The sequence below is a fragment of the Dipodomys ordii genome, unplaced genomic scaffold, assembly GCF_000151885.1.
Source record: "Dipodomys ordii isolate 6190 unplaced genomic scaffold, Dord_2.0 Scaffold31, whole genome shotgun sequence".
NCBI lineage: Eukaryota > Metazoa > Chordata > Mammalia > Rodentia > Heteromyidae > Dipodomys > Dipodomys ordii.
The window spans coordinates 10,170,467-10,197,040 of record NW_012267247.1 but is presented as its reverse complement, the minus strand read 5'-3'; the positions used below and the strand labels follow the sequence as shown (position 1 = coordinate 10,197,040).

General features: G+C 46.2%; 2 protein-coding genes across 3 annotated transcripts in view; one reads left to right on the top strand and one right to left on the bottom strand.

The window, feature by feature from the left end:
- Window positions 1-2,434: 2,434 nt before the first annotated feature.
- On the bottom strand, window positions 2,435-11,160 carry Smcr8 (Smith-Magenis syndrome chromosome region, candidate 8). Of its 2 annotated transcripts, XM_013016515.1 has the most exons (3): window positions 10,844-11,153; window positions 8,348-10,703; window positions 2,435-3,508 (listed from the first exon to the last, which is right to left on the bottom strand). In XM_013016515.1, the coding sequence occupies exons 2-3, from the start codon at window positions 10,696-10,698 to the stop codon at window positions 3,055-3,057; spliced, it is 2,805 nt and encodes a 934-aa protein (XP_012871969.1). In that variant the 5' UTR covers window positions 10,699-10,703; window positions 10,844-11,153; the 3' UTR covers window positions 2,435-3,054. The 2 variants fall into 2 exon arrangements, with proteins under 2 accessions (XP_012871969.1, XP_012871968.1); XM_013016514.1 differs by having other exon boundaries at window positions 3,043-3,508; window positions 8,348-11,160.
- A 331-nt stretch (window positions 11,161-11,491) lies between these two features.
- The window catches only part of Top3a (topoisomerase (DNA) III alpha), a 32,520-nt gene continuing 17,437 nt past the window's right edge, over window positions 11,492-26,574 (top strand). Inside the window, exons 1-9 of the mRNA XM_013016557.1 lie at window positions 11,492-11,867; window positions 15,088-15,147; window positions 17,708-17,781; window positions 19,247-19,322; window positions 19,971-20,079; window positions 21,012-21,155; window positions 21,254-21,424; window positions 22,335-22,435; window positions 24,857-24,931. Coding sequence (XP_012872011.1) covers window positions 11,688-11,867; window positions 15,088-15,147; window positions 17,708-17,781; window positions 19,247-19,322; window positions 19,971-20,079; window positions 21,012-21,155; window positions 21,254-21,424; window positions 22,335-22,435; window positions 24,857-24,931 — 990 coding nt within the window. The 5' untranslated portion in view covers window positions 11,492-11,687. The remainder of the gene's footprint in view (window positions 11,868-15,087; window positions 15,148-17,707; window positions 17,782-19,246; window positions 19,323-19,970; window positions 20,080-21,011; window positions 21,156-21,253; window positions 21,425-22,334; window positions 22,436-24,856; window positions 24,932-26,574) is intronic.

The following is a 26,574-nucleotide window of genomic DNA, read 5'->3' as shown; positions in this document are numbered from 1 at the left end:
CTTATGTGGTGCTGAGGAATCGAACCCAGGGCCTCAGGCATGCAAGGCAAGCGCTGTACCACTGAGCCACCTTCCCAGCCCTTACTGTAGATTTTAAATGTACAGTTATCTGCTGTACTTTTAAGTACAGCAACTGACCTGAAACAAAAAAATTAAAATTAGGAGAGGGGAATGATATTTATCAGTCTGTTTCCAAATTCCGAGGCAATGTACCTTAAACTGCTATAAATTATGAAAGATTCCTAACTTCTGAAATCCAAAGGGCAAGGTTCTTGGGGAAACATAAAGTAGGAGACAGCAGCTCAGACCAGAGTGCCTTGCCCACCCCAGGTGCTATCAGCGGCCACAGGACTGCATGCTAACCTCATCAGTGGAGCTTCTGAATGTTATTAGTGCACACTGCCAGCCTGACCTAGTGTTCTTAATCTAGGAGAGGGAAATGAGAAACTGGAGGTTAAATTGAAATGCCTCAGACTATCAGGACCCTCAAAGGAATAGGACTAAAGAAGTAATGAGACACTGATGTCATCTCCATTGTGGGAAGTGTTAAATTATTAGTCTGTCACTAGAGGACTACTTCAAATGGAAACTCTTGAAGAGGTGAGTCCCATTGCATAGGTCTCTGCACCATCAGGGTATATGAATGTGTCTTCTAAAAAGTTCCAGTCTTGCAAAGCAGAAGGGCTAAGGAAGGGGCAGAACATCCAGTATTAACTACTTCTCAAGCTATGACTCAGTCCAGATGCCTCCAAAAGGAAGCATGTTTTACACCAAGTAATTCTTTGAAATTGCCATGTGGAATCTTAAGTCTTGGGTTCAACCCCAAGTTGGTGAAACCATCTTTATTTAATGAACCACTTCAAGGGACAGCACCCCTTTTGCCATTTTTGTGGCTGCCACAGGGGATTGCCCACTCTTGTGTCTATTCTCCTAGTCTCTTGCTTTTTTTGTTGTTGTTGGGGTGGGGGAGGGGGGTCCGATCGTGGGACCTGAACTCTGGGCCTGGGCATTGTCCCTCAGCTCTTCAGCTCAAGGCTAGCACTCTACCACTTGAAGCTACAGGGCCACTTCCGGCTTCTTTTTGCTTATGTAGTGCTGAGGAATCGAACCCAAGGCCTCAGGCATGCAAGGCAAGCGCTCTACCATGAGCCACTTTCCCAGCCCTAGTCTCTTGCTTTGTCCTCAGAGCCACCTTTGGAGGTGGAACATGGAGCAAATACCAGCAGGTGGCCTTCCACTTAACACTAGTACATGGCTTTAGCTTCTAGAAGGCCAAGTGTGGCTGCAGTTTGGCACCTACCCGAAGCCCATGCCTGCCTTTTATCAGGTGAGCACAGTGTTGAGTTTCCATGCTGGTGTGACACAAGAAGCTGACTTGGATTCCAGACTTTCCTTCCCTTCACGATAAATGTCTCATGTTCAAAGACCTGAGGAGATGGCACTTAGTCACCCAACTAGAAAGCAAAGCGACATCTAAAAACACTAGGAGTTTCGTAGCAGCAGACAAGGGAGCCCATGAGAAGATAGCAGATACCAGAAACTGCCAAAGGTATCAACACGTGTAACAACTGTAGGGACAGAAAACTGATACAGGGACAGTGACATCTCCCACCAGCTCTCCGTCACAGCCTCAACACACCTGCCCACAGAACAGCGATGAGACCTGAAATCAATGATAAGAACCAGCAGGCCACATCCCTGTGCCAAAGACCCAGGCAGGTAAAGAAGCAAAAATGGCTCCCTATGACAGAACTCGGGGACATACACAGATGACGGGGGAGTAGACCTTGGCACCAGTATTAAAGTGCGGGATCACAGTGCCCGACAAATGCGATGTGTGTACAGGGCTGACTTGGGTCCAGCGTACCACAATTTTGATGGAACAAATCAAAAGAGCAGCAGTAATCCTCAGTTTCCCTTACTTAGGGAAAAAAGAACAGCTTTATAGAAGGTCTGACGTTTTCAAGGTTGTGAGAAGCCTTCTATCGCATGAGTGGCAGCAGGGTCAGGAAGCTGTATAAGGAGCAGTCCTGACTGCCGGGAGTGGGACATTGTGAGCTGTGGAGACAGGTGTGCGAAACATTCCAGAGGAAGTCCACAAGGAGAGCCACACAGGAGCTGGTCCAGCCAGAGTGACCACCCACCTCAGCTAGCTGAACAGACCTGGGCCTTTGCAGAGCCCACAGACCTCATGAGAGGTAGTAAAGTGGTTGCAGGTTGCCATTGGGTGGCAACTATAGAGTACAACCTCTGCTTCCCAGGGATGTCAGTACTCACACAGTCTGGGTAGGAAGAGCCAATGGGTGGTCCCAGGAGAGCTGCTGGTGCATTGAGTCTTACACAGTGGTGATGGCCTTGTGGTCTGTTCTGTCTGCAGCTCTCAGGGGTCCTCACACTGGCTGTGGTCTTCTGGGCCCTGCTTCATATCAGCCTCCAAGAGCTACTCATATACACTTTCTTCCCAGATGGATGTGAGGGCAGGACAAAAGGCCACACGTATGCTCTGCAGACCTGGAGCCCAAAATGTGTATCTCCCATTCTCCAGCCACCCAGAGCTCTCTCCCTTCATCTTGTTCAGGATCTCCCCCTGAGACAGTGAGCTCCAGGAAGCCAAGTAAAGGTCCACAGTGGGGTCAAAATGAGGCAGTGGCTGGTCTGTCCTGTATTCTATCACATCCCAGCTAACTGGCTGTTTCCCTGGTACTTGAATCTAGTGATGCTGAATGTGGCCAAGGTCTCCTAGCCATTCTAACTTTTTCCAGCCCTGAAAGTTGAGGGAGGTTTCTCTTCCTGCCCAGTCCTCAGAATGCCAAAGACACCTCTATCCAGGGGCCACTCTTCACCAGAGAGTCAAGGGCATCTGTTACTGTCCTTGCAGACCACCTCCATAGAACTAGGCTCTACCTCTGCTCAGGAACCATGGCTGCCACTTATTTCTGCTGGTGAAACCAGGAGGTTCAATAGTATAGTTCAGGCAACCATTTATAGTCATGCCATCTCTCCTCTCCCCATACCCTGAGTCACAGGTCTTAGTCACAGTGGCTGGGACTGACCTCAGATTTTATACAAAAAGCTGGGGACATAGTCAAACCTGAGGAGGGGGTGGCCAGTACCAGGAGATTCCTGCATGTAGTGCAGTTTCAACAGCTCAGCCAAGTACTGGACTACCCTGACATCCTCGTTCACCAGGCCCAAGTTCAGTTTCAGAAAGCTGGCCTGGCGGCTGGCCACCACTTCCTGTGTCTCCTTCTCATGGGCAGGCAGGTGCAGGTGGTGGCAGAAGGTATAAAGGAAGGCCTTAGAACAGAGCTGGGTGAGCATGCTCTGGACATGCAGGTAGTAGGTGCTGCCCCGCTTGATCTGAGTGCGGTGGTCGGCCAGGCGGGGAACCAGCGTGCCCCTGTACAAGGGGCAGCGCAGGGTTTTGTTGTCCAGGTCCAGGATACTTGTGTAGCGGCTGTAGCGGCTCAGGGCATGGAGAGTACCAGCACTGGCAGGGGAGGCCACTCTGAAACAAATAGGCCATGGTCAGAGGAAGGGCTGGGATAAGAAGATGGAGGCAGATTCTTGGGGCACAAAGCTCACTGTGCCCAGGCCAGCTTCCACCCACATGCATTTGTTCCTGGAAGGCCAATCTGATGATCAGAATCTTCAAAGGGACCCCTTACAACATTCAAACACCTTAACATGGCCTACAAGGGACCTGTGCAATCTGACTACTGCTGGCCTCTGAAGTCTCATCTATTACTTCCCTGAATGAATTCTCCATGGAGAAGCAGGCCATGCTTTTGTGGGGCTCCAAGACAACTCACTTATTTGTTCTCCCTTGGATGCCCTTTTCTCCTCCTAGACTTTTTTGAATCTCGTCAACTCATTCAGTCTTTTTTGATTTCATTCTTTTCTGCTCTTCTACTTCTGTGCTGAGTTCTTGGTCAAACTCTTTACCCTCTGAGCTTTATCTATAAATTGGCAACAATAGTTCTACTGTTACATTCCCCCGGGAGTCATTGCAGTGACAAAATGAGTCATCTTTAGGATAGTACCTAGCCCTCAATAGGTGCTATTATCATTTTTACTGCTTGGGAGCCCAGCACCAACCAGTGTGTTGACTGTTGGTTGTTTTACTTCATTTTTCTATTCAAGAGACTCAGGACTTAACCTGATGCCTGTTTTACTTCATTTTTCCATTGTAGAGACTCAGGACTTAATCTGATTTCATTTGAGTCTTTTCTGCCTAGCACATTCCAGGAAGGAAAGCAGCATATGTTCCAGGGAGAGGAAAGAGGCTACCTGCTCAGCCTTCTCAGATTGTTACTTGAAACCCTGTAAGTACTGGGGGTGTAGCTCAGAGACAGAACACTTATTTAGAATGTAAGAGACCCTAGGATCCATCTGCAGCACTGCAAAGAAACAAAATCCTTCTTATAATTTTCTCAGAGAAACAGAGATTGCCCTATGGATCTGTCTGGCAAATGGCTGACAGATTTTACAGATGACCTACCTCTGACTTGAGCTAGACTTGAATTTTGTGTGAAGACTGTCACTGGGACCAAGGTCATCTCACAATATTTTACCTTCCTGTTTTTTTTTTTTGGCTGGTCGTGGGGCTTGAAACTCTGGGCTTGGGCGCTATCCCTGTGCTCTTCAGCTCAAGGCAAGCGCTCTATCACAAAAGCCACAGCTCCACTTCCGGTTTTCTAGTGGTTTATTGGAGATAAAAGTCTCACAGACTTTTCTGCCCGGGCTATCTTTAAACTGTGATCCTCAAATCTCAGCCTCCTGAGTAGCTAGGATTACAGGCATGAGCCACCAGCACACGGCTTTGTTTGTTGTTTTTTAATCATCTTATTACACCAGACACTTCTCCCTGATGTTGTTAAAATGATGAGAGGCCAGGTGTTGTGGCTCATGCCTATAATCCTAGCTACTCAGGAGGCTGAGATCTTTTTTTTGGGGGGGGCGAGGGGGGAGGGGTCCGGTCATGGGGCCTGAACTCTGGGCCTGGGCACTGTCCCTCAGCTCTTCAGCTCAAGGCTAACGCTCTACCACTTGAGCCACAGCACCACTTCCGGCTTTTTTCTTTTTGCTTATGTGCAAAACCCCACATAAGTAAAAACCCAGGGCCTCAGGCATGCAAGGCAAGTGCTCCACCACTGAGCCACCTTCCCAGCCCCCAGGAGGCTGAGATCTGAAGATCACGAAAGTCTGAGATTTTTTTTGTTGTTGGTAGTTGTGAGGCTTGAACTCTGGGTCTGGGTACTGTCCCTGAGCTCTTCAGCTCAAGGCTAGTCTCTACCACTTGAACCACAGCGCCACTTCCAGTTTTCTGGTGGTTAATTGGAGATAATAGTCTGGGCTGGCTTTGAACCATGACTCTCAGCCTCTTGACTAGGATTACAGGCATGAGCCATGGGTGCAAGGCCCCATGAAACTCTTACCTGCAATTAACCACCAGTAAATCAGAAGTGGAGCTGTGGCTCAGAATGGTAGAGTGCTAGCCTTGAGCAAAGAGCTCAGGAACAGGTCCCCAGACCCTGAGTTCAAGCCCCACAACCATCAAAAATAAAAACAAATGATGGTAGTCCCAACATTAGTTTATCGCATAGGCCTCCCTACCCCTGCAGGCTGGCAACTGTTGCAGGACATTGGGCTCACTGTGGCCAATATTTGTATTGTCTCAAAGTTTGAAGACAGTGTAATGAAAGAAGCTATTCACCTTTTCTCACTCAGGAGTCTGGAAAGTGGTCTCAGCTGTCACTTGTGAGAGCCATCCCCTGATGTCTGGTTGGCTAGGGCCAGGTCTAATGCCCTACCTGGCTACCTCCAGGTCTAACAGGTTGTCATATGCTATTTGCCATCATGTGGCTTGTGACACTTGATACCATGAGACAGGTATGGTAGCTCTGTCTGCAGTGTAGGAAACACTCTTAAGAGAGGTCAAGCTGGCAGCATAATGCCAGAGATTGCCAGAGTCACTACAGCTGACTGGCTTTGTAATTCTGGCACTGGGCAACAGCTGGCACTTAGCTGCTCTTATAAATATCTGGCAAATGATCAGTGATCTAACTCCTATTTTCTTAGAAAGGAGAAGTAACATCCACAGACCCATTGAATGAGCCAGGACAGGGCAGCCCTAGAACTCAAGACTTTCCCTGGGTCCCTTCTTCCCCTCTAAGGGGCAAACACTGTCCAGAAGCACCATAGGACATGATATCATTCACTAGTCACTGTCAGTCTACCAACTCAGCCTAGCCACGCACTTAGAAACCCTCAACAAGCAAGGCCCAGAAACTGTTTCGCCATCTGGCACCTATTACAGAGGGAAACTCATGGAGGCCTTTGGATGGGGCCAGCTTGGTCCCTGATAAGTCATTCCATGCTGACAGGTTGATGAGCTGTCCCTACTGCCTTTCAGATTCTCAAGCTTTTACAAAGTCTAACATTAAAGGCTAGAAGAGGTGGGGGGAGGTAGAAAACAGACTGTGTGAGGAATACCAACCCCTTGTTCCACAAGTACAGCAGCAAAAACCAGTCCAGGAAAGTCCTTTCTTTCAGGTAAGAAGCAAGGACTGGATTGTTTCCCTGTGGGGCTTAAGGAACATTTGATCTGATGGTAACTTCCAGGCCTTCTCCTTTACTTAGGCTTCCTCTACCATGGGCAACCTTGTCTCCTCACCACTCAGCCAAAGACCTAAGCCCTTCTCCAGGTCCCTATGTTGTTCCCTTGGTCTTTGTTAGAACTCCTAGTTCCCTGCATGGAATGTTCTAGCCACCTGTCTGCATCCTCTCCTGAACTATGAACTCTTCCAGAGCAGAAGCCTTGATCACATACCTCTATAACTGGACCTAGCACTCACCAGCATAGCTTGGAGTAGAGAGTAGATTCTTCACAAGTGACTCAAGTCATGATATAAACTCATGTCACTTGCTGAGATCCTTCCATCACCACCACCCACGTAAAGTCTAATAAAGGGATGCTCAGAGTGAGCTCCCTGAATTCCACAAAAGACACGAAGACATGGGAGATGGTGACCTTAGTGATATAGGGACCCACAAAAGATCAGGTCAGAACAAATGGCTGCTAAGCTGCAGTATGGAAGCAATTCCCCATACCTTTTCTGCCTCTGTGAGAAGTAACTCATGGACAAGCTACTACAGAACATGTTTTACAAATAAGCAAAGCAGGTGCAGAGGAGGAAACTAAGGGTCAAAACTAAGGGACCTGAACACAGGGCAACATGTTGGGAGAGGCCCACACTAGACCTGTGAAACAGTATTTGGAAAGATAAAGCTTATTAAAGCAGAAGTGGGGAGCAGAGACAACACTGACTCTACTTGTACCCACTCTCTAAAACTGACTTCTAGAGCTAACAGCAGCAGAGTTGAAGCTACTGGAACTCTCTTGTCTCTCTCACCGTGATATCCTCATCATACTTTGGTATGAATTTGAAAGTCAGAATGTGAGCCGGGCACAGGTGGCTCACACCTGTAATCCTAGCTACTCAAGAGACAGATCTAAAGATCATAGCTCAAAGGGGCACTTGGCTCAAGTGGTAGAGCACTTGCCTTGTGTTGAAGAGCTTAAGGACAGCATCCGGGTCCAGCATTCAAGCTTCAGGACTCAAATAAATAAATATCATAGCTCAAAGCTAGCGTACGCAGGAAAACCTGTGAGACTCTTGCCTTAATCAAAAAAAGCTAAAGGACAGTGCCCAGGTTCTGAATTCAAGCCCCAGTACTGAAAAGAAAAAAAAAGATCCTAAGTCTAGTCATTCCCCAAAATAACAATAAAACAGATAAAATCCATGTCTTACTCCAGACCAATTGAATCATAATCTTTAGGAATAGAGTCTAATAACCCATGAATTTTTTTTTCTGTCAGTTGTGGGGCTTGAACTCAGGGCTTGGGCACTGTCCCTGAGCTTATCTGCTCAAGGATAGACCTCTACCACTTTGAGCCACAGCTCTACTTCCAGAACTTTCTGGTGGCTAATTAGAGATAAGCATCTCATGGCCTTTCCTGCTCCAGCTGGCTTCGACCCACAATCCTCAGATCTCAGCCTTTTGAGTAGCAAGGATTACAGGTGTGATCTACCAGCACCCAACAGAACCCATATTTAAAAGTCACCCTAAGAATTCTCTCAGCTGAGCATAGAAACCCCAAAGTTGGCAACTGTTGTGACCTTTCCTTGGCAGGCAAGGAAAGGAGAGTGATTTGCCCTAAGTAACACAGTGAGTTGGTATTGAACCCTGTCTAGAAACCAAGCCTCTTTTCTGGGTACATGGCACCATCCTGCCTCACCTCTAACTGGCTGGGGGCCCTTCCCCACCTTCTGAAACCAGTTACCTCTGTAGGCCAATAAGCTTCCACTTCTGAAAATCCGTAATGTGCAAAGGGGAGGAGACCCAGTGCTTCACAGGCTTAGCACAGCGGCCATGGTTGGGAACAAAGATGGACAGTGCTGTCACAAGCTTCCTGACTATGGTCTCATCTTCCCCCAGGACCACAAGTGTCCTTCCACTGAGCAGGGAGTAGATGGCCGGGTGGGCAAAGGGGTACTGGCGGATGAATTTTAAGGCATTCTGGCCAGCCCTCTTTCTGTGTCTCTCTGAGGATAGGCTGGTAGGATGAGCAAAGGGCATCTTGTCTGAGCTGGTTGATGCTACACTGCTCACGTAGCTAGTGGTATCTGAGTAGTTGTCCAGGCTTGTCTTACTGACATCACGACTAGCCAGAAGGCAGCTTGGGTCCAACTCAGAAGCAGGGAACACTTCACAACTGTTGTCTTGGTGAGGATTGATGTTTTCTGCTGCAAAGTCTACATGGAACCCCTGGTCCTTCTGCCTGAATCGCTGTGGGGGGATGCTTACCACACCATCCTCATCAGAGAGTGTGTGGACTGGAGTGGGAAATGACACCAGCTGGCCTTCGATCTCCTTCCCAATACAGCAGGAAGAATCTATTTGAGAAGGAGTGTTTTCCAAGCTGTCCTCCTGGATCTCACATAACTCTGAGGGGCGGATGCTTGCTTGGAAGTGGATTGCCCCTTCACTGTCTGCATAGGATTCTTCCTCATTAATGGCACTTGGGTAGCTGGCCTTAAAGTCTTCCGGGATGAGGGCCTCAGAAGGGCAGGTACTCAGGACTTCAATACTGTCCTCACTGATGGTCCTGTGGCTGACAGCTTTGCTCCGGAGCACTTGGGGGCTCAACGGCACTGTGAGGCTGGCCTGGCTGTCAGATTTAGACAGCACAGAGTTAGACTTCTCTGTGCCCAGAACCTCAATGCTTTCCCCACTGCTGATACTACCTTTCATATCCATATCCAGGTAATCCAGGTTTTCCTGGGGGTCAAAACTGCTTGATTCTGTCACCTCTACTTCCTTGTACTCATCTCCATGTTCTTGCTCCATCTTGATTAACACAGACTCCACACTGGACTTGTAAGAACCAACACTAATTAACACTTTAGGAATTGGGCATTCTTCCAGAGTCCTGGTAGGCAGCCTGTCCTGACTGGGCTGAGAGGGTATAGTCTCTTGTTTCTCCACTATCCTATCATCAACTTCTACCAAGTCTTCAAAGAGAAAGTTTGTCACATGCTGTTGTTTTAGAAGGGCTCTGTCAATCTGACTGGTCAAGAGGTAGCACAAGTCCCCTCTAAATATGTGCTCAATGTGGCTAAGCTGGGCCAGAGTCTGAGTGAAATATTCAGTATCACAGAGCTCCTCCAAGGTCTTTAACTTCTTGTCAAAACACTTGGTGGACTTTGCTTTGATGAGTTTTGGAGTGTAAGCTGGTCTGCAGGTATAGAGATCTGAGTCAGCAGATTCATCGGGATTAGAGGTAGTGGATGTTTGGTTGGCCTGATCCTGGATATGCTCCATCTCATCCAGAAACTTATCTGACCCCTTCACCTTCCGATGAGGGTATGAGCGGATCTGCTTCAGCAGATCTTGATGTTCAATGATGGATTTCTCCACACTGGCCAGTTCATTGGCTTTCTCAATTGCCTGGGATGAATAAAAGCCTTTGTCATTAGCTTTCTTCTGGATCTCTGTTTCTGTGTGCAACACTGTCCTGGTGTAATCCAAGTCTTTGAGTTTTTTTTCAAGCTCCCCAGCAAATGCCTTCCTGTTGCCTGTTTTCAAGCACTCGGATGCTTTTGAAAATTCAGCTGACAGCTCCTGGAATTGCTGCATAATTTTATGCTGGTCTGCTGAAATATAAGCCATGCAAAAAGGCCTCACAAAGCCACGGGCCTCCAGGTCGTAGAGAGTAAGGTGGTGCACGTATGCAAAGGCCCCTTCCTTGGAGTCTCCCAGCACCACCTTGGAGTCCTCCACGAAGTTCAGCTTGGGATAAGCAGAACCAGGGGGATGGCCCACAAAGGAAGCCTGGTAATCCACAGACATGATCCGCAGGGAGAAGTAATTGAGATCAAAAGTGCCAAAAACTTTGGTGTCATTGGGGATGGTCAGCAAGGGTTGGGGTCCCACCTGCTCAGAGAACTCAGAAATAAGGATGAAGTCCCGTGAGAACTTGGCCCCGGACAGTTTAGACCACGGGTTGGCTCCCTGGCTGGCAAAGGGGAAGAGCGGCACGGAGTATTCCTCTGGCAGGGCTGGTGCATTGTAGGCCTCTTCTTCGTACTCCTCTTCTTTGGTGAAGGCTACCACGTCAGGGGCGCTGATCATATTTCCTGATGTATGGAGAGAACATTGAGAGGAAGTGGGAAAGAACGCAGGGCTGATCGACGCGGCGCGGCCAGGGCTCTGCAGGAGGAAGCTTAAACCTCGCGGCCTCTGCCCCCCCAGCGATCCTAGGCAGCGTCTCACACACCTGAGGACTCGAACTTCCGCAGCCCCTCAAAGGTGTAACTCCTCCCGAGCTCTCAGCAACTCCAAAGACGACCGAAAAGACTGGCCGCTCTGCTCTTCTTCCGCCGGGCACGACCAGTGGAAAGCAACTACAGCGAGGTCACCAACACTACCCTGAACGCACTGCGACCGCAACAGCCTGGGCTCGGATCGGCTGTCTAACACCAGCGACGGACCGCCGCAGGGGTCAACCAAGCGTTGCCGCCCCCACGGCCAGAAGGCGAAAAACCGTCGCGGATCCTTGAACGCCACAACTAAAAGCTAGCTACCGCGGCGCCGCCATCTTGGTATCACATGACGCCTGATCGTCAGCATCGCGTGACCCGGAAGCAAAAGACTTCTGAGCAAGAGAAAAAAGATTGCTTTTAAGAGAGCCCCTTGGACAACCCAGTATAGAGGTGCCAAGAATAAGTTTGATTAACCAACCGCTCTGAAGGAAAGGAGTGGTGGGGCGGGAAAGGGAAAGAAACGAGCTTGGGTGAGAATTCCGGAAGTGCAAGGCAGTCTGGGAGTTGTAGTTCACGGTTGTTGCGGGGAGTGGGGGGGGGGCAAGCTCGCCTTACGGAAGTGGTCCGAGAAGGCGGGCGGAAGTAGTAAGTTGAGTTGCGGGTGGAGGTGGCGTAGTGGCCGCGGCGGCGGGGAGAAGCGCGGGTGAGGCTGGTGTCCTGACGGGCAAGTGACCAAAAGTGCGGGCACCGCCGGAAGGCTCAACTTCCCTTACGGTGTCTACCAGAAGAGCCTAGTTTTGGCTTTCCCAACATGCGCGGGCACCCAGGGAGCAGCGGCTGCCCTCTCCGGGCCTAGGCATGATTTTCCCGGTCTCCCGCTTCGCGCTCCCCTGGCTGCAGCGGTCTGGAAGCCGTGTCTTGTCCCGCGCCGCCATGGAAGTGGCTCTCCGAGGCGTTCGGAAAGTCCTCTGTGTGGCTGAGAAGAACGACGCGGCCAAGGGCATTGCAGACCTGCTGTCCAACGGTCGTATGAGGCGGGTAAGAAGTGTTCCGGAGCACCTGGGCTCCCCAAGGGCCGCGGAGCGGGACAGCACGGAGGCCTTACCCGCCTCGCTTCGGGGTCGGCGAATAGGCCTCTCGACTGCCTTTCTCGAATCGCTGGGCATTTTCAAATACAGTTTGAGCATCTCCCGCAGTTTTCTGAAAACTTCTGATCATTTTTGCCCGCAGCCATGTTCCCAAACTTGTTCGATACTCCCAAGCGCTGAAGAACACTGGCTGTTGTTCTGTGGGTCTGGAGCGATTCTGGAGGAGTTTGTTTAGTTTGTTTTAATATTCTTGCCTCGTGACCTGAAGTTCCGTTTGGTTGGAAACCCCTAACCAAACTCCTTGAACTTGAAATTCAAGCTTTGCTCTCTCCATTCATCCGTCCCCTACCGTTCTCCATCCTCTGACACAGCCCCTTACTTTTCTTGGTAGCACTGTCAGATTTGGGGATGAGAGACAAGTATGGGAAGAGTGCCAGCCTACCAAGGTGAGGCCTTGAGTTTATATCCCCAGTCCCAAACACAAACAAACAAAAAAGTTGAATTGGATAGTGCAGTTGAGCTATGAATGCTTGGGAGACAAGAGGCAGGAGGATCCCAACCTTGAGGCAAGCCAGGCAAAATTAGCCGGACGCAATCTGAGAAACAATATTTTAAAAAGGAAGGGCTAGGTACTTGGGAGTGTAACTCAAGGGGTAGAGCTTTAGGCTAGCATGTACCAGGAAGGCCCCTGGAATCCATCACCAGCAGCTGCGTAGGGAAAACTTCCAGAAAAAAGAATCTCTCCAGTAAATAGATAATAAAATGGGGCACCCCCGCCCCCCACACACATGTAATTGGGATTTGTACTCATCCTTGCTTGCTGAACAGGCACTGAAATACTTGAGCCCTGCCCCCAGCCCAGAGGAACATTTTAAACAGAATGGAGCAGAAGTGCCTATTCTTTATAATCCCTAGGGACCCTAGACCTCTAGGATGGGGCTGGCATGTGGGGGAGGGGGTTGGTGGAGCCAAGATTGGGTATGTGTTAGCTGAGAATTTAACCTCTCTCCAGTACTGAACATCCTCCCTATCCCAAAGTTTGCCTACTTCTTGGGCTCTGGGCTTCCTGAAAAAAATTCTACTACACTTTCATTCTTCAGGGCTCTGTAAATGTTTCTTGAAGGAAGCTTACCCTCACATGCTTCCAGCACTAGACTAGGGACCCTTAGCTGTCATGACACCCTACCAGTTAGGTAATGCATTATGCAGTTATTTTTTCCCTTTCTTTCATTGCTCCTTGAACTCTAAACTTCAAAGAACAAAGACTACTTCATTAATTTCTATATTCTAACTCCTAATACAGTGAAAATCGGAACACTCTTAATAAATACTGGTTGGATAAACATTTAGACTGAATTTAGAAAGTTTTGCTAGGCACGGAAACAGTATAACAAACAGTTCAAAGCTGGGTGCAGATGGCTCATGCCTGTAATCCAACCTACTCATAGGAGGCCAAGATCTGAGGATTATAGTTTGAAGCCAGCCTAGGTGGGAAAGCCTGTGAGACTCTTATCTCCAATTAACTACTAAAAAAGCTAGAAATGGAACTGTGGCTCAAGTGGTAGAGCTACTTTGCACAAAAAAGCTCAAAGACAGCGTCTTTGTTCAAGCTCTCTGTTGAAGCCCCAGGACCAGCATACACCAAAACAAAACAAAAAACAGCCCATTGTTTTGATACTGTATGGCATGATCAAAACCAATGAGAAATTAGGAGTCTAGTGTGGTGGAAAGAGGAGCCAATGAGTTAAAACAAGAGACGCATACTGAGAGAGAGCAAGGGAAGGAGTGATACTGTCCAAAAAGAAATGTACTTCCCAAGCACCAGTGGCTCACGCCTGTAATCCTAACTACTCAGGGGCTGAGATCTGAGGATCACGATTCAAAGATAGCCCAGGCAGGAAAGTCTTTGAGTCTTATCTTGAACAAACTATTCAGAAAAAGCCAGAAGTGGCACTGTGGCTTGAGTTGTAGAGCACTAGACTTGAGCAAAATAAGTTCGGGGACAGTGTCCAGACGCAGAGTTCAAAGCCCCAGGATGGGCAAAAAAAAAGAAAGAGAGAAATGTACTCATTACCTGACATAATGTAACCCCTCTGTGCATCATCTTTATAATAACAATTAAAAAACAAAAACTAAGAGAAGCAATGGAAGGAAGGGGGGGTGATACAGATTGTATGAGGATGGTTGAGTATGGTAAAATGCATGAGTTTCCTCATTTTAACTATTAAAGTTTACAATTCATTGTGTTAGTCAGACATTACCACTGTCTAGTTCCAGAAGGTATTTTTATAACCTCCAAAAGGAGACCCCATAAACATCCAGTCACCCTCTCTCACCCCTTCTCAACCGCTCTCCCTCCCCAGTCTGCTTTCTGTCCACGTTGATTTGCCTGTTCAGCCATTTTCTGTGAATGGAGCCATACAGTACATGGCCTTTTGTGTCAGACTTTTTTCACTTAGCATGTTTTTGAAATCCACCCATATGGCATACATCTACTATTACATTCCTTTCAAGGTTAAACACACAAATATACATTTTTGTTTGAATGCTTGTTTATAATGGGGGGGGTGCAATTTCTGCAGTAAAATTGTCAAGACATATACCTAAGTTTAACTTTTGAGGGAACTACCAAACTGTTTTCTACAGTGGCCAAAACTGTGTGTGTGCGTGTGTGAATATGCGTATGTGACAGTCCTGGAGCTTGAACTCAAGGCCTGGGCACTGTCTCTGAGCTTTTCTGCTCATCTCTTGAGCCATAGCCCCACTTCCAGCTTTTTTTGTGGGTAACTAGAGATAAGAATCTCATGGACTTGTCTATTTGGGCTGCTTCAGATCTCAGCTTCCCCCATAGCTAGTATTACAGGCATGAGCCACGGCTGCCTGGCGTCAGTAGAGGTGGAGTTTTTGTTTTGTTTTGTTGCATCAATAGATCTGAAGTTTTCACTCCAACATAAAAATTCTGTGGATTCTATCAAGTATTTGCTTGGTAATTCTGTTTTAGCAGGCCACTAAATAGATGTTGCCTTTATAATATTCGCTTATCTGCATGTTGAGGTATCTTTTTTTTTTGTGTGTGAAAATTCTGTACAGAGGGGTTACAATTACATAGGCAAGGTAATTTGAGGTATCATTTTTGGTGTGATTTATTATGTTTTTTGTTTGCTTTATAGAGAGAAGGACTTTCTAAATTCAATAAGATCTATGAATTTGATTATCATCTGTGTGGCCAGGTGAGTGTTAAAATGTTTTCATCACAAAACTCAAGTGTACTCTCATATCCATGTGTCTAATCCTTGAGTTTGAAGCTGTAGCTAAAGCAAATAGTTGCCTGTTGTAATTCCTTCCTAAATTGCTGTGTTTTACAGTAATGAAGAATCAGCATACCTACAATATGTCAGTGTCTTCAGTAACCATTTTTTTAACCTAAAGATTGTATATCATTGACAATTTGTAACATAAATGATAATTTTGTAACGTATATGATACAAAAAGCATCATAGTACTAGAATTAGAATGGTGGTGGTGTTAACTTTGCTTCTTCCAAACAAACTTTTTTTTTTCTCAGTCCCAGGGCCTGAACTCTAGGCCTGGGTGCTGTCCCTCAGCTCTTCAGCTCAAGGCTAGCCCGCTACCACTTGAACCACAGTGCCACCTCTGGCTTTTTCTGCTTATCTGGTGCTGAGGAATCGAACCCAGGCAGGGCCTCATTCAGGCAAGACAACTACCACTAAGCCACCTTCCTAGCCCCTTTTTGGAGTGTTATTTTGTATTCCCTTTAGTAAGTTCCTCTCTTTTATCTTTTTTTGTTGTTGGTGGTGGTGGTTGTGGGGCTTGAACTCAGCCTGGGCACTGTCCCTGAGCTCTTCAGCTCAAGGCAAGTGCTCTACCATTTAAGCCACAGGATTACTTCTGGTTTTCTGGTGGTTTATTGGAGGTAACAGTCTCATGGACTTCCCTGTCCAGTCTGGCATTGAATCATGATCCTCAGTCTCAGACTCCTGAGTAACTAGGATTATAGGTATAAGCCACCAGCACCCGGCTTCTTTTATCTTTTTTTTTTTTGTCAGTTAGGGGGCTTGATCTCTGGGCCTGGGCACTGTCCCTGAGCTCTTCAGCTCAAGGGTGAGCACTCTACCACTTGAGCCACAGCACCATTTCTGGTTGTCTGATGTTTCATTAGCGATAAGAGTCTCATGGGCTTAGCCGGGCTCGGGTGGCTCAGGCCTATAATCCTAGCTACTCAGGAGGCTGAGATCTGAGGATCTGGGTTCAAAGCCAGCCCAGGCAGGAAAATCCGTCAGACTCTTATCTCCAATAAACCACTAGAAAACCAGAAGTGGCTCTGTGGTTCAAGTGGTATAGTGCTTGCCTTGAGCTGAAGAGCACAGGGACAGTGCCCAGGCCAAGTTCAAGCCCCACAACCAGCCAAAAAAAAAAAAAAAAAAGAGTCTCACGGACTTTCCTGCCCAGGCTGGCCCTGAACCTCAATCCTCCGATCTCAGCCTCCTGAGTAGCTAGGATTACAGGTGTTAGCCACCGGCACCCGGATCTCTTATCTTTTTTACAGTTAGATTTGGTAAAATATATTTTAAAGTTATATTTGATAAAAAAGATAACTGTAAAATTTTATAGCTGGACACCAATGTCTTACACCTGTAATCCCTAGCTACTCAGAAGGCTAAGACCCTGGGATCATGGTTTTAAGCCAGCCTGTACAGGCAAGTCTGTGAGACTTTTTTCCACTAAACTACGAAAAAAGCCCGAATTGGAGCTGCGACTCAAGTGTGATAGAATACTAGCCTTAAGAAAAAGAAGCTCAGAGACTGCTCCCAAGCCCTGAGTTGAAGCCCCAGGACTGGCACATACACAAAAGCACATTTTGCCAGCATCAGTGGCTCATGTCTGTAATCCTAGCTACTGAGGAGGCTAAGATTTGAGCATCACGGTTTGAAGCCAGCAGAGTTCATAAGACCATCTCCATTTAACTGCTAAACAGCTGGAAGTGAAGCACTGGCTCAAGTAGTAGAGTACTAGCCTTGAGCACAAGAAGAGCTCAGGGACAATGCCTAGGTCCTGAGTTCAAGTCTTAGGATAGGCACACCAAAAAAATAACTTGGGGGCTAGGATGTAGCTCGGTGGCAAAGCACTTGCCTAGCAAGTGCAGTATCCTAGGTTGGATCCCCAGTACCAAAAAGAAAAGACAAATACAGTTTGAAAAAAAAAATCTAAACAAAAAGTAACTTGGGGTTGACGGTATAACTCAGTTGGTAGAGCACTAGCTAGTAAGTTTCAGTTACTGAATTAAGAGTCTCAGTTTTGGACTTAAAGAGAAGTAACTTGGCTGAGAATGTGGCTTAGTGATAAGAGTGCTTGCCTAGCATGCATGAAGCCCTGGGTTCAATTCCTTAGTGCCACATAAACAGAAAAAGCTGGAAGTGGCACTGTGGCTCAAATGGTAAAGTTGTTAGACTTGAGCAAAAGCCAAAAGCCGCTTAGGGACAGTACCCAGGCCTTGAGTTCAAGCTCCAGGACTGGCAAAAACAAAAACAAAACCCTGGGGGCTGGGAAGGTGGCTCAGTGGTAGAGTGCTAGCCTTGCATGCATAAGGCCCTGGTTTGATTCCTCAGCATCACATAAGCAGAAAAGAAAGCTGGAACTGGCACTGTGGCTCAAGTGGTAGAGTGCTAGCCTTGAGTTGAATTGCTGAGGGACAGCTCCCAGGTCCAGAGTTCAGGCCCCATGACTGAACAAAAAAAACAAACAAACAACCTGTATTTTGTTATTATTCAGAGTGTTACCATGGTAATGACCTCGGTTTCTGGACATTTGCTGGCTCATGATTTCCAGATGCAGTTTCGAAAATGGTGAGTACAATTTGTAGGTGAAGGACTTCTAGTTATAGTAAGTTGAGAAAAATGTTAAAGGTATTACAGGCATGTTGATGTTACCATGTCATTAGTAATACTAAAATGACCCAAGGTTATCTGGTCGATTATAAGTCTTTTTTTGGGGGGGGGGCGGGGAGGGTCTGGTCGAGGGGCCTGAACTCCAGGCCTGGGCACTGTCCCTCAGCTCTTCAGCTCAAGGCTAGCGCTCTACTACTTGAGCCACAGTGCCACTTCCGGCTTTTTTTTCTTTTTGCTTATGTGGTTCTGAGGAATCGAACCCAGGGCCTCAGGCATGCAAGGCAAGCGCTCTACCACTGAGCCACCTTCCCAGCCCTGATTATAAGTCTTTATACTATCTTTGGAATAAACACTACTTTTAGATGTTCTCCCAAAATAGACCTTTTCAGGTTGCACATTTGTGTTCTTGCAGATGGGTATGAAAGGATTCTAGAAAGTCTTGGCAGAGTGCACAGTGGATTATATAGAACTCCACAAATTTGCTTTTAGTCCTCTGGGTTGGGTTTTTTTTTGTTTTTGTTTTTCACTGTTGTTGAAATGTTCTTGGTTAATGATTGATTTTTGACACAACTGGAGTTTGAACTTAGGGCCTTGTTCTTTTTGTTGTTCTTTTTATTTTTTGCTGGTCATGTGGCTTGAACTCAGGGGCCTGGCCACTGTCCCTGAGCTCTTTTGCTCAAGGATAGTGATCTACCATTTTGAGCCCCAGCTCCACTTCTTGGGGCCTTGTTCTTATCGAAGCAGGCACTCTACCACTGAGTCATGCCTCCAACACATGTATTTTTTATTTGGGGGTGGGTGGTGGTGGTGGTTGTTGTTGTTGTTTTAGACAAGGTCTTGCTATATATCCCAGGCTGACCTTGAATTTCCAATCCTGCTGTCTACCTAAGCCTTAAGTGCTGGGATTTCAGGTATGCAGCTTTCTGTTTTTGGTGAGAGGCCAGGGTTGGGTCTCTGGTGTTGCCCAGTGTGTCCTCAAATTCCTGAACTCACGGGGCACCAGTGCCTCAAACCTGTAATCCTAGCTACTCAGGAAGCTGTGATCTGAAGATCATGGTTCAAAGCCAGCCCGGGCAGGAAAAGTCTATGAGACTCTTTATCTTCAATTAACCACCAGAAAACTGGAAGTAGCACTGTGGCTCAAGTTGTAGAGTGCTCACCTTGGGCTGAAGAGCTCAGGGACAGCGCCCAGGCCCAGAGTTCAAGAACCATGACTGGGAAAAAACAAAAATCAAACAAAAACAAATAACCTGAACTGAAGCAATCCTCCCATCTCAGCCTCTCAAAGCACATACTTGGCTTCCTTTTGCTATTTTCGTGGGAGGTTCACAAATCAACACACTGGAACTGAACATTATTATTATTATTATAAAGGCTCTCCATCATATTGCAAGCTGAGGCTCTTTGTGCTTTTATTTTCTAGGCAGAGCTGCAACCCACTTGTCCTCTTTGAAGCAGAAATTGAAAAGTACTGCCCAGACAATTTTGTAGACATCAAGGTAGGAAGATATGGCACTGAAGTTGGAACACTCACAAATTCCCATCTGCACGATTTGTTTTTCATACATTGAACTTGGATTTGTTATTCCCATGTATAAATGAGGCTTTTTGAATTAAAGTATCCAAGGGACTAAAAGCCTTTTTTGTGAATAGTAGTTGCTTTTACTAAATCCCAGGAAATAAGTATTATTCTAGCCCTTACCTCATCCCTAGGTAGGCTAACTTGTTGATTGACAGTAAATTGTTAGTTTCTAGCACCTAGAGTCAGTTCACTGATAACTGGGAAACTTTCTTAGGACCATAATTAGTGCAGTTAACTTTTTTTAGCCAGCCCATAATCAGAACCACTGGAGGTAGAAGTGTGTAGCTGAGTTGTAGGTTTCATATTAATGAAATTGTATTAAACTGCAGTTCTCTAGCTGTTTGGAATCTGGAGGGTTGTGCCAGTAAGAGCAGTGTTGCTTTTTTTCCCTCTAGCTGCTCACTTGAATTTCTGGAAAGTTGTGCGAGTAAGAACAGTGCGTTTTTTCCTTCACAAAGCTGGAGCACTTCAAGAACAGCACTAAGCCTTGTCAGATCTCTAGTGTAGAAGTGTCAACTAGTTGCTCTGGATTCTGTTCTCACTGCTCTTTGCCTGTTAACTTTAGAAAACTCTAGAACGAGAGATACGGCAGTGCCAGGCCCTGGTGATCTGGACTGACTGTGACAGAGAAGGTGAAAACATTGGGTTTGAGATTATCCACGTGTGCAAGGCTGGTAAGTTGCTAATGCTGAGCTTTTCTAATTTAAGAATAGAGCTTTTTTTCTCTGTGTCTACACAAGTGACTATGGCAGAGGTCCTCCACACATGCTCCCCTCCTGAATCCATCTGCAAGTCACATCCCCTGTGTCCTGGAACAAACCATTAAACCCTCCAGAGCCTCAGCTTCCTCATCTATAATGTCAGGCTCATTGGACTTGCTTCCTAGGGCTGCTGTGAGGAAAGTCCCTGAAACTCTTTTTTAATTTTTTTTTTGGTCCGGTCCTGGGGCCTGAACTCTGGGCCTGGGCGCTGTCCCTCAGCTCTTCAGCTCAAGGCTAGCACTCTGCCACTTGAGCCACAGTGCCACTTATGGCTTTTTTTTTTCTGCTTATGTGGTGCTGAGGAATCGAACTCAGGGCCTCATGCATGCAAGGCAAGCGCTCTACCACTGAGCCACCTTCCCAGCCCTTTTTTAATGTTTTTATAAGAAGTTTTTTTATTTTATTTTTTTTGTGAAAATACCATACAGAGGGGTTACAATTACATGGGAGAGCTAATGAGTACATTTCTTATCAAGCATTGTTGCCTCCTCCTTTGTTTCCCCTTCCCATCTCCCCACCCCTCCCCGAAACTTTTATCTCCAGTAAATGACCAGAAAACTGGAAATGGTGCTGTGGTTCTAGTTTATATAACATTAGCCTTGAGCTGAAGAGCTGAGGGACAGCACCCAGGCCAGAGTTCAAGCCCCATGACCAACAAAAACCAAAAAAAAAGTCTCATGGACTGTCCTGCCTGAGTTGGCTTTGAGCCAGGATCATCAGCTCTCAGCCTCCTAAGTAGCTAGGATTATATACATGAGCCACCAGAGCTCATTATGACATTTTCATACATATATAAAGTATACTTTGATTATTTTCAACCTCCCTTCTCCCACCATGTTCTGTAGTGAAGCCCAGTCTGCAGGTGTTGAGAGCCCGTTTCTCTGAGATTACACCCCGTGCTGTCAGGATGGCCTGTGAAAACCTCACTGAGCCTGATCAGAGAGTGAGCGATGCTGTGGATGTGAGGCAAGAGCTAGATCTGAGGATTGGTAAGCAACTAATATGCCTTTTCATCACCTGTGTAGTACATTTAGAACTAATTTCATCATCTATTAATTTCTCATTCCTCCCTTCACTCATTTTCCAGGAGCGGCCTTCACTAGGTTCCAGACCCTACGGCTTCAGAAGATTTTTCCTGAGGTGCTAGCAGAGCAGCTTATCAGCTATGGCAGCTGCCAGTTCCCAACACTGGGATTCGTGGTGGAGAGGTTCAAAGCCATTCAGACTTTTGTACCAGAAATCTTTCACAAAATCAAAGGTAAGCACAGAAATAGAGGAACAAAGGGTAAACAAATGGAAAATGAACTATCTAACTTGTGGGTGGGATAGGAAGGAAAAACTGGGAGAGATGGAGAGAAGGAATAACACTGTCTAAAAAGAAATGTGTTCATTACATGACTTATATAACTTTCCCCCACCCCCCCACCCCCCCCAGCCCTGGGGCTTGAACTCAAGGCCTGGGAACTGTCCCTGAGCTCTTTAGCTCAAGGCGAACACTAACCACTTGAGCCACAGCACCACTTCTTTTTTTTTTTTTTTTTTTGCTCAAGGCTAGCACTCTACCACTAAATCATATTCCCAGCCTGACTTATGAAACTATAACCACTCTATATACCACCTTTATAATAACAATTGAAAAGAATTAAAGGTAAGATTGGAGAAGGGTTGTATATGACATGGGACCTCCAGACCCAGGAATAAAAATGTAGACTATAGATTGTTGTACTAATTAAATGTGTGTGTATATTTTTTTTTGGGGGGGGGGTTGGTCGTGGGCCTTGAACTCTAGGCCTAGGCACTGTCCCTCAGCTCTTCAACTCAAGGCTAGCGTTCTACCACTTGCGCCACAATGCCACTTCCGGCCTTTTCTGTTTATATAGTGCTGAGGAATTGAATCCAGGGCCTCATGCATGTGAAGCAAACACTCTACTGCTGAGCCACCTTCCCAGCCCCATGTGTGTATATTTTTGTTGTTGTTTGTTTGTTTTGTTTTTGGTCCCCTTTACCCTATTCCATTACAATAGTCAGAATCCACTTAAATTTCCTTGTTTATCCAGAACTCCCCTCTATTTCATAGTCCTTTGTTTTTCACGATAATATGCCTTTTTCTGTTTGTCACACAGTATTTTCTCTGAGATAGCTTTTCTGTTTCTCTCTCCCCAATATAGTAACTCATGATCACAGAGATGGTACTGTAGAATTCAACTGGAAAAGGCATCGTCTCTTTAACCACACAGCTTGTCTTGTCCTCTATCAGTTATGTATGGAGGTAAGGAGTTCATTGCAATTTTATTGGTTCAAGACTATTCTGTACCCTTCCCAAGCCTTGCCGTCTCTTTTGGCAGAGCTGTTTTTCAGTCCTATCTTCCCACTGAGCTATATCGTCCTAAGTTTGCATCTCAGGACATCACTTTTTGGGAACCTCATGAAAACAGCACTGAAGCCCTGTGCTGATGGCTCATTTATAAATCTACCTATGTAGGAATCTGAGATCTGAAAGATTGTAGTTTGAAGCCAGCCTAGGCAGAAAAGTGAATGAGACTTCATCTCCAATTAAATAGCAGAAAGTCAGCTAGAGCATGGCTGAAGTGGTAGAGCACCAGCAGTAAGCAAGATTGTCAGGCCTTCAGTTCAAGCCCTGGTACCCGCACAAATAGATGATAAAGGAATGTGAAAAGCCATGAGGCTCAAACCATAGGACAGTCAGCAGCAGGGCTGGAATCCCACTTTATGCTCCTGACCCTTAAATTGTCCACTTTGTGATCTATTTCCTATATCCAGTATTAGCTTGTGTGCTTTAACAGGGAGCTGCGCACAGTGGTGCTTAAGTAATATCAGAGAGCTCAAAGTGGGTAGTTCATGGTATGTTCCTAGCATGTTTGTTACTACTTTGGTAAGAGGAATAACAACTATTCAGCTAGAATACTTTTATTACATGTTTTAGGGGTGTTGTTTTGTTTTGTTTTTGTTGTTGTTTTTGAGGTAGAGACTTGACGTATAGCCCAGGATGGCTTCAAATTTACAATCTTGCCAGATACTAGTGACTCCTGTCTGTAATCATAATTACTCAGGAAGCTGAGATGTGAGGATTATGAGTCAAAGCCAAGCTGAGCAGAAAAATTAGCAAGACTCTGTCAAATTAACCAGCAAAAAACGATAGAATGGAGATGTGATGCAAGTGGTAGAGCACCAGCTATGAGTAAAAACACAAAGCGAGAGTAGGTGCCCAAAGATTTACAATCCTCCCAACTCAGCCTCCAAAATTCTCGGATTACAGGCAAGTACCCTCATACTCTTGTTGCATGTTACTTTGCTTAATCCTAATAATCCTGTAAGAGCAGTAATACTATCCCCATTCTACAGAGAAGGAAGCTAGCGAAAGAACTTGTTCAGAGACACATGAGCGCCAATAAATGGCAAAGCACTAGCCACCAAATTGGATACCAATGTAACTATATTCTTTTTGCAAGCTCCATTATCTTCCAAGAGTCACCCCATTTGTTCACCATTCATCTTTAACTCAATACCCCTATAGCCTTTGCACATGGTACTTTTTATCTAAAAAAGGTGATCCAGGCATGGTGACTCATACCTATAATCTCAGCTACACAAGAAACAGAAACAAGAATTCAAGACTAGGCTAGCCAGGCATCGGTGGTGGTTCATTCCTATAATCCTAGTTACTCAGGAGGCTAAGATCTGAGGATCACGGTTCAAAGCCAGACCGGGGAGGAAAGCCCTTGAGACTCTTATCTCCAATAAATCACCAGAAAACTGAAAGTGGCACTGTGGCTCAAGTGATAGAGCATTAGCCTTGAAGAGCTCAGGAACAACACCCAGGCCCAGAGTTAAGCCCCATGACTGACAAAAAAGAAAGAAAGAAAAAAGACTAGGCAAAATTGGAGAGAACCTGTCTCAGAAACAGTACAATAAACAAAAGGAATTGGAGCATAACTCAAGACATAGTCTGAGGCCCTGGGTCCAATTCCTAGTGCTACAGCTACAGAGAATATGGAGCACGCTTACTCTGAACTTGAAAGGAATAGCTGGTCTCCAGTAGGTTGGGAAGATGTAACCTGGATTGTGACCTGCAAGTATTCTCATTAACAAATCACTTAAACCAAGTTCCTTGTTCACTTAAAACTATGACATTGATTTTAAGATTGCTATTGTATTATATAATTTTTCCTTTTTTTTGTTGGTTGTGGGGCTTGAACTCGGCCTAGACACTGTCCCTTAGCTCTTCAGGTGCCCGACTTTCCTTTTATTTTTATGGTCATGAGGCTTGAACTCAGGGCCCAGACGTTATTCCTAAGCTCTTTTTGCTCAAAGCTAGGGTCTACCACTTTGAGCCATGCCCAGTTTTCTGGTGGTTAATTGGAGATAAGAGTCTCATGGACTTTTCCTGTCCTGGTTGGAAAGTGAACAGTGATCCTTAGATCTCAGTCTCCTGAATTGCTAGGATTACAAGCATGAGCTACCAGCACCCAGCTGCTTTTTCCTATTTCTAACTCTACATTATCCCGATTTGTGTGCATGTGTGTATGATGCTGGCCAGCTGCAAGTGACATGTCATCACTCTCCTTGGCTGTGCTGCATGTTATCTGGAATGATGAGCAGGAGCTGAGGCAGGCTCACTGAAAGTGACAACACCCTCAGTTAATGGGGCTTTGCTTTCTTGATTTTCTAGGATCCCAGGGCAACTGTGGTAGAGGTAAAGTCTAAGCCAAAGAGCAAGTGGAGGCCTCAAGCTTTGGATACTGTGGTATGTTCCAGGTGCTTAAGCGCATTACTGGGTTCTACTTTGTGGTGGAGTCCCACCCAGTCAAGGAAGACCACTCATTGTAAGCACACACATCAAGGCACCTAAGACCAACCCAGGCCTGCTTGCCTCCTTAATACTTTATTATTCTTCACGTTAACAAAGGCTGCAATGCTTGATAAGAAATGTACTCATTATCTTGCCCATGTAATTGTAACCCCTCTGTACAGTATGTTCACAAAAAATTAAAATTAAAAAACAAAACAAAGGCAGTATAACTACATTATGTAAGATTTGGGGGGGAAATTCCATAATCTTTCCTTCTTTACATAATTACTAAGATTTTAATATCTTCTCTTCCCATACTTACACGTATATTACAATTGAAATAGCCTGTTTTTAGGTAATTATTTGCTAGGCAAGCATTCTTAACACTAAGCTACACTTCCTGCTCAACATAAGTGGTTTGTTTGTTTTTTTCTCATGGGTTAAAATATGTTTGGTATATAGTCAACAGAGAAGAACATCTGGTTATGCCCTAGAAGGCCTCAAAGGATACTTTTCATTACCCAGGGGAATATTCCAGGACTTGAGAAGTTCCCAAAGGGTGGTTCTCAGACTGTCTACATTAGTGTCAATATGCTGGTTGTTAAAAATGTAAACTTCAGCCGGGCGCTGGTGGCTCACGCCTGTAATCCTAGCTACTCAGGAGGCTGAGATCTGAGGATCGCGGTTGAAAGCCAGCCTGGGCAGGAGAGACCGTGAGACTCCTATCTCCAATAAACCACTAGAAAACCGGAAGTGGCGCTGTAGCTCAAGTGGTAGAGCGCTGGCCTTGAGCTGAAGAGCTGAGGGACAGCGCCCAGGCCCAGAGTTCAAGCCCCACGGCCAACCAAAAAAAACAAAAACAAAACAACAAAAACAAAAATGTAAACTTTAGCCAGGCATTGGTGACTGATGCCTGTAAGCCTAGTTACTCAGGAGGCTGAGATCTTTTTTTTTTTGGTCCAGTCGTGGGGCCTGAACTCTGGGCCTGGGCGCTGTCCCTCAGCTCTTCAGCTTAAGGCTAGTGCTCTACCACTTGAGCCACAGCGCCACTTCCAGCTTTTTTCTTATGTGGTGCTGAGGAATTGAACCCAGGGCCTCAGGCATGCAAGGCAAGCACTCTACCACTGAGCCACCTTCCCAGCCCCTAGGCTGAGTTCTTAAGATCACAGTTCGAAGGCAGCCCAGCCTGTAAGACATAGGTCCAATTAACTTAAAAAAAAAAAAGGTGTGGGGAAGGGGGCTGGGAATGTGGCTTAGTGGTAGAGTGCTTCCTGGCATTCATGAAGCCCTGGGTTCTATTCCTCAGTACCACAGAAACAGAAAAATCCAGAAGTGACACTGTGTCTCAAGTGGTAGAGTGCTGGCCTTGAGCAAAAGAAGCTCAGGAACAATGCCCAGGCCCTGAGTTCAAGCCCCAGGACTGGCAAAAAAAAAAAAGCTGGAAGTGGAGCTGTGGCTCAAGTGGTAGAGCACTAGCCTTGAGCATAACTCTCAAAGATAGTGTCCAGGCCTTGAGTTCAAGCCTGAAGATCAGAACAAACAAAAAAATGTCAGTTGGCTTGGTGGCTGACACCTGAAATTCCAGCTACTTTGGAGGT

What these genes read in the sequence shown, in the direction of transcription:
- Smcr8 (XM_013016514.1), bottom strand. Translation starts at nt 10,698, where the DNA reads ATGATCAGCGCCCCTGACGTGGTAGCCTTCACCAAAGAAGAGGAGTAC. An exon ending in AAGCTTATTGGCCTACAGAG is followed by an intron (nt 3,509 to 8,347) that starts GTAACTGGTTTC and finishes TATTTGTTTCAG; the next exon opens with AGTGGCCTCCCCTGCCAGTG.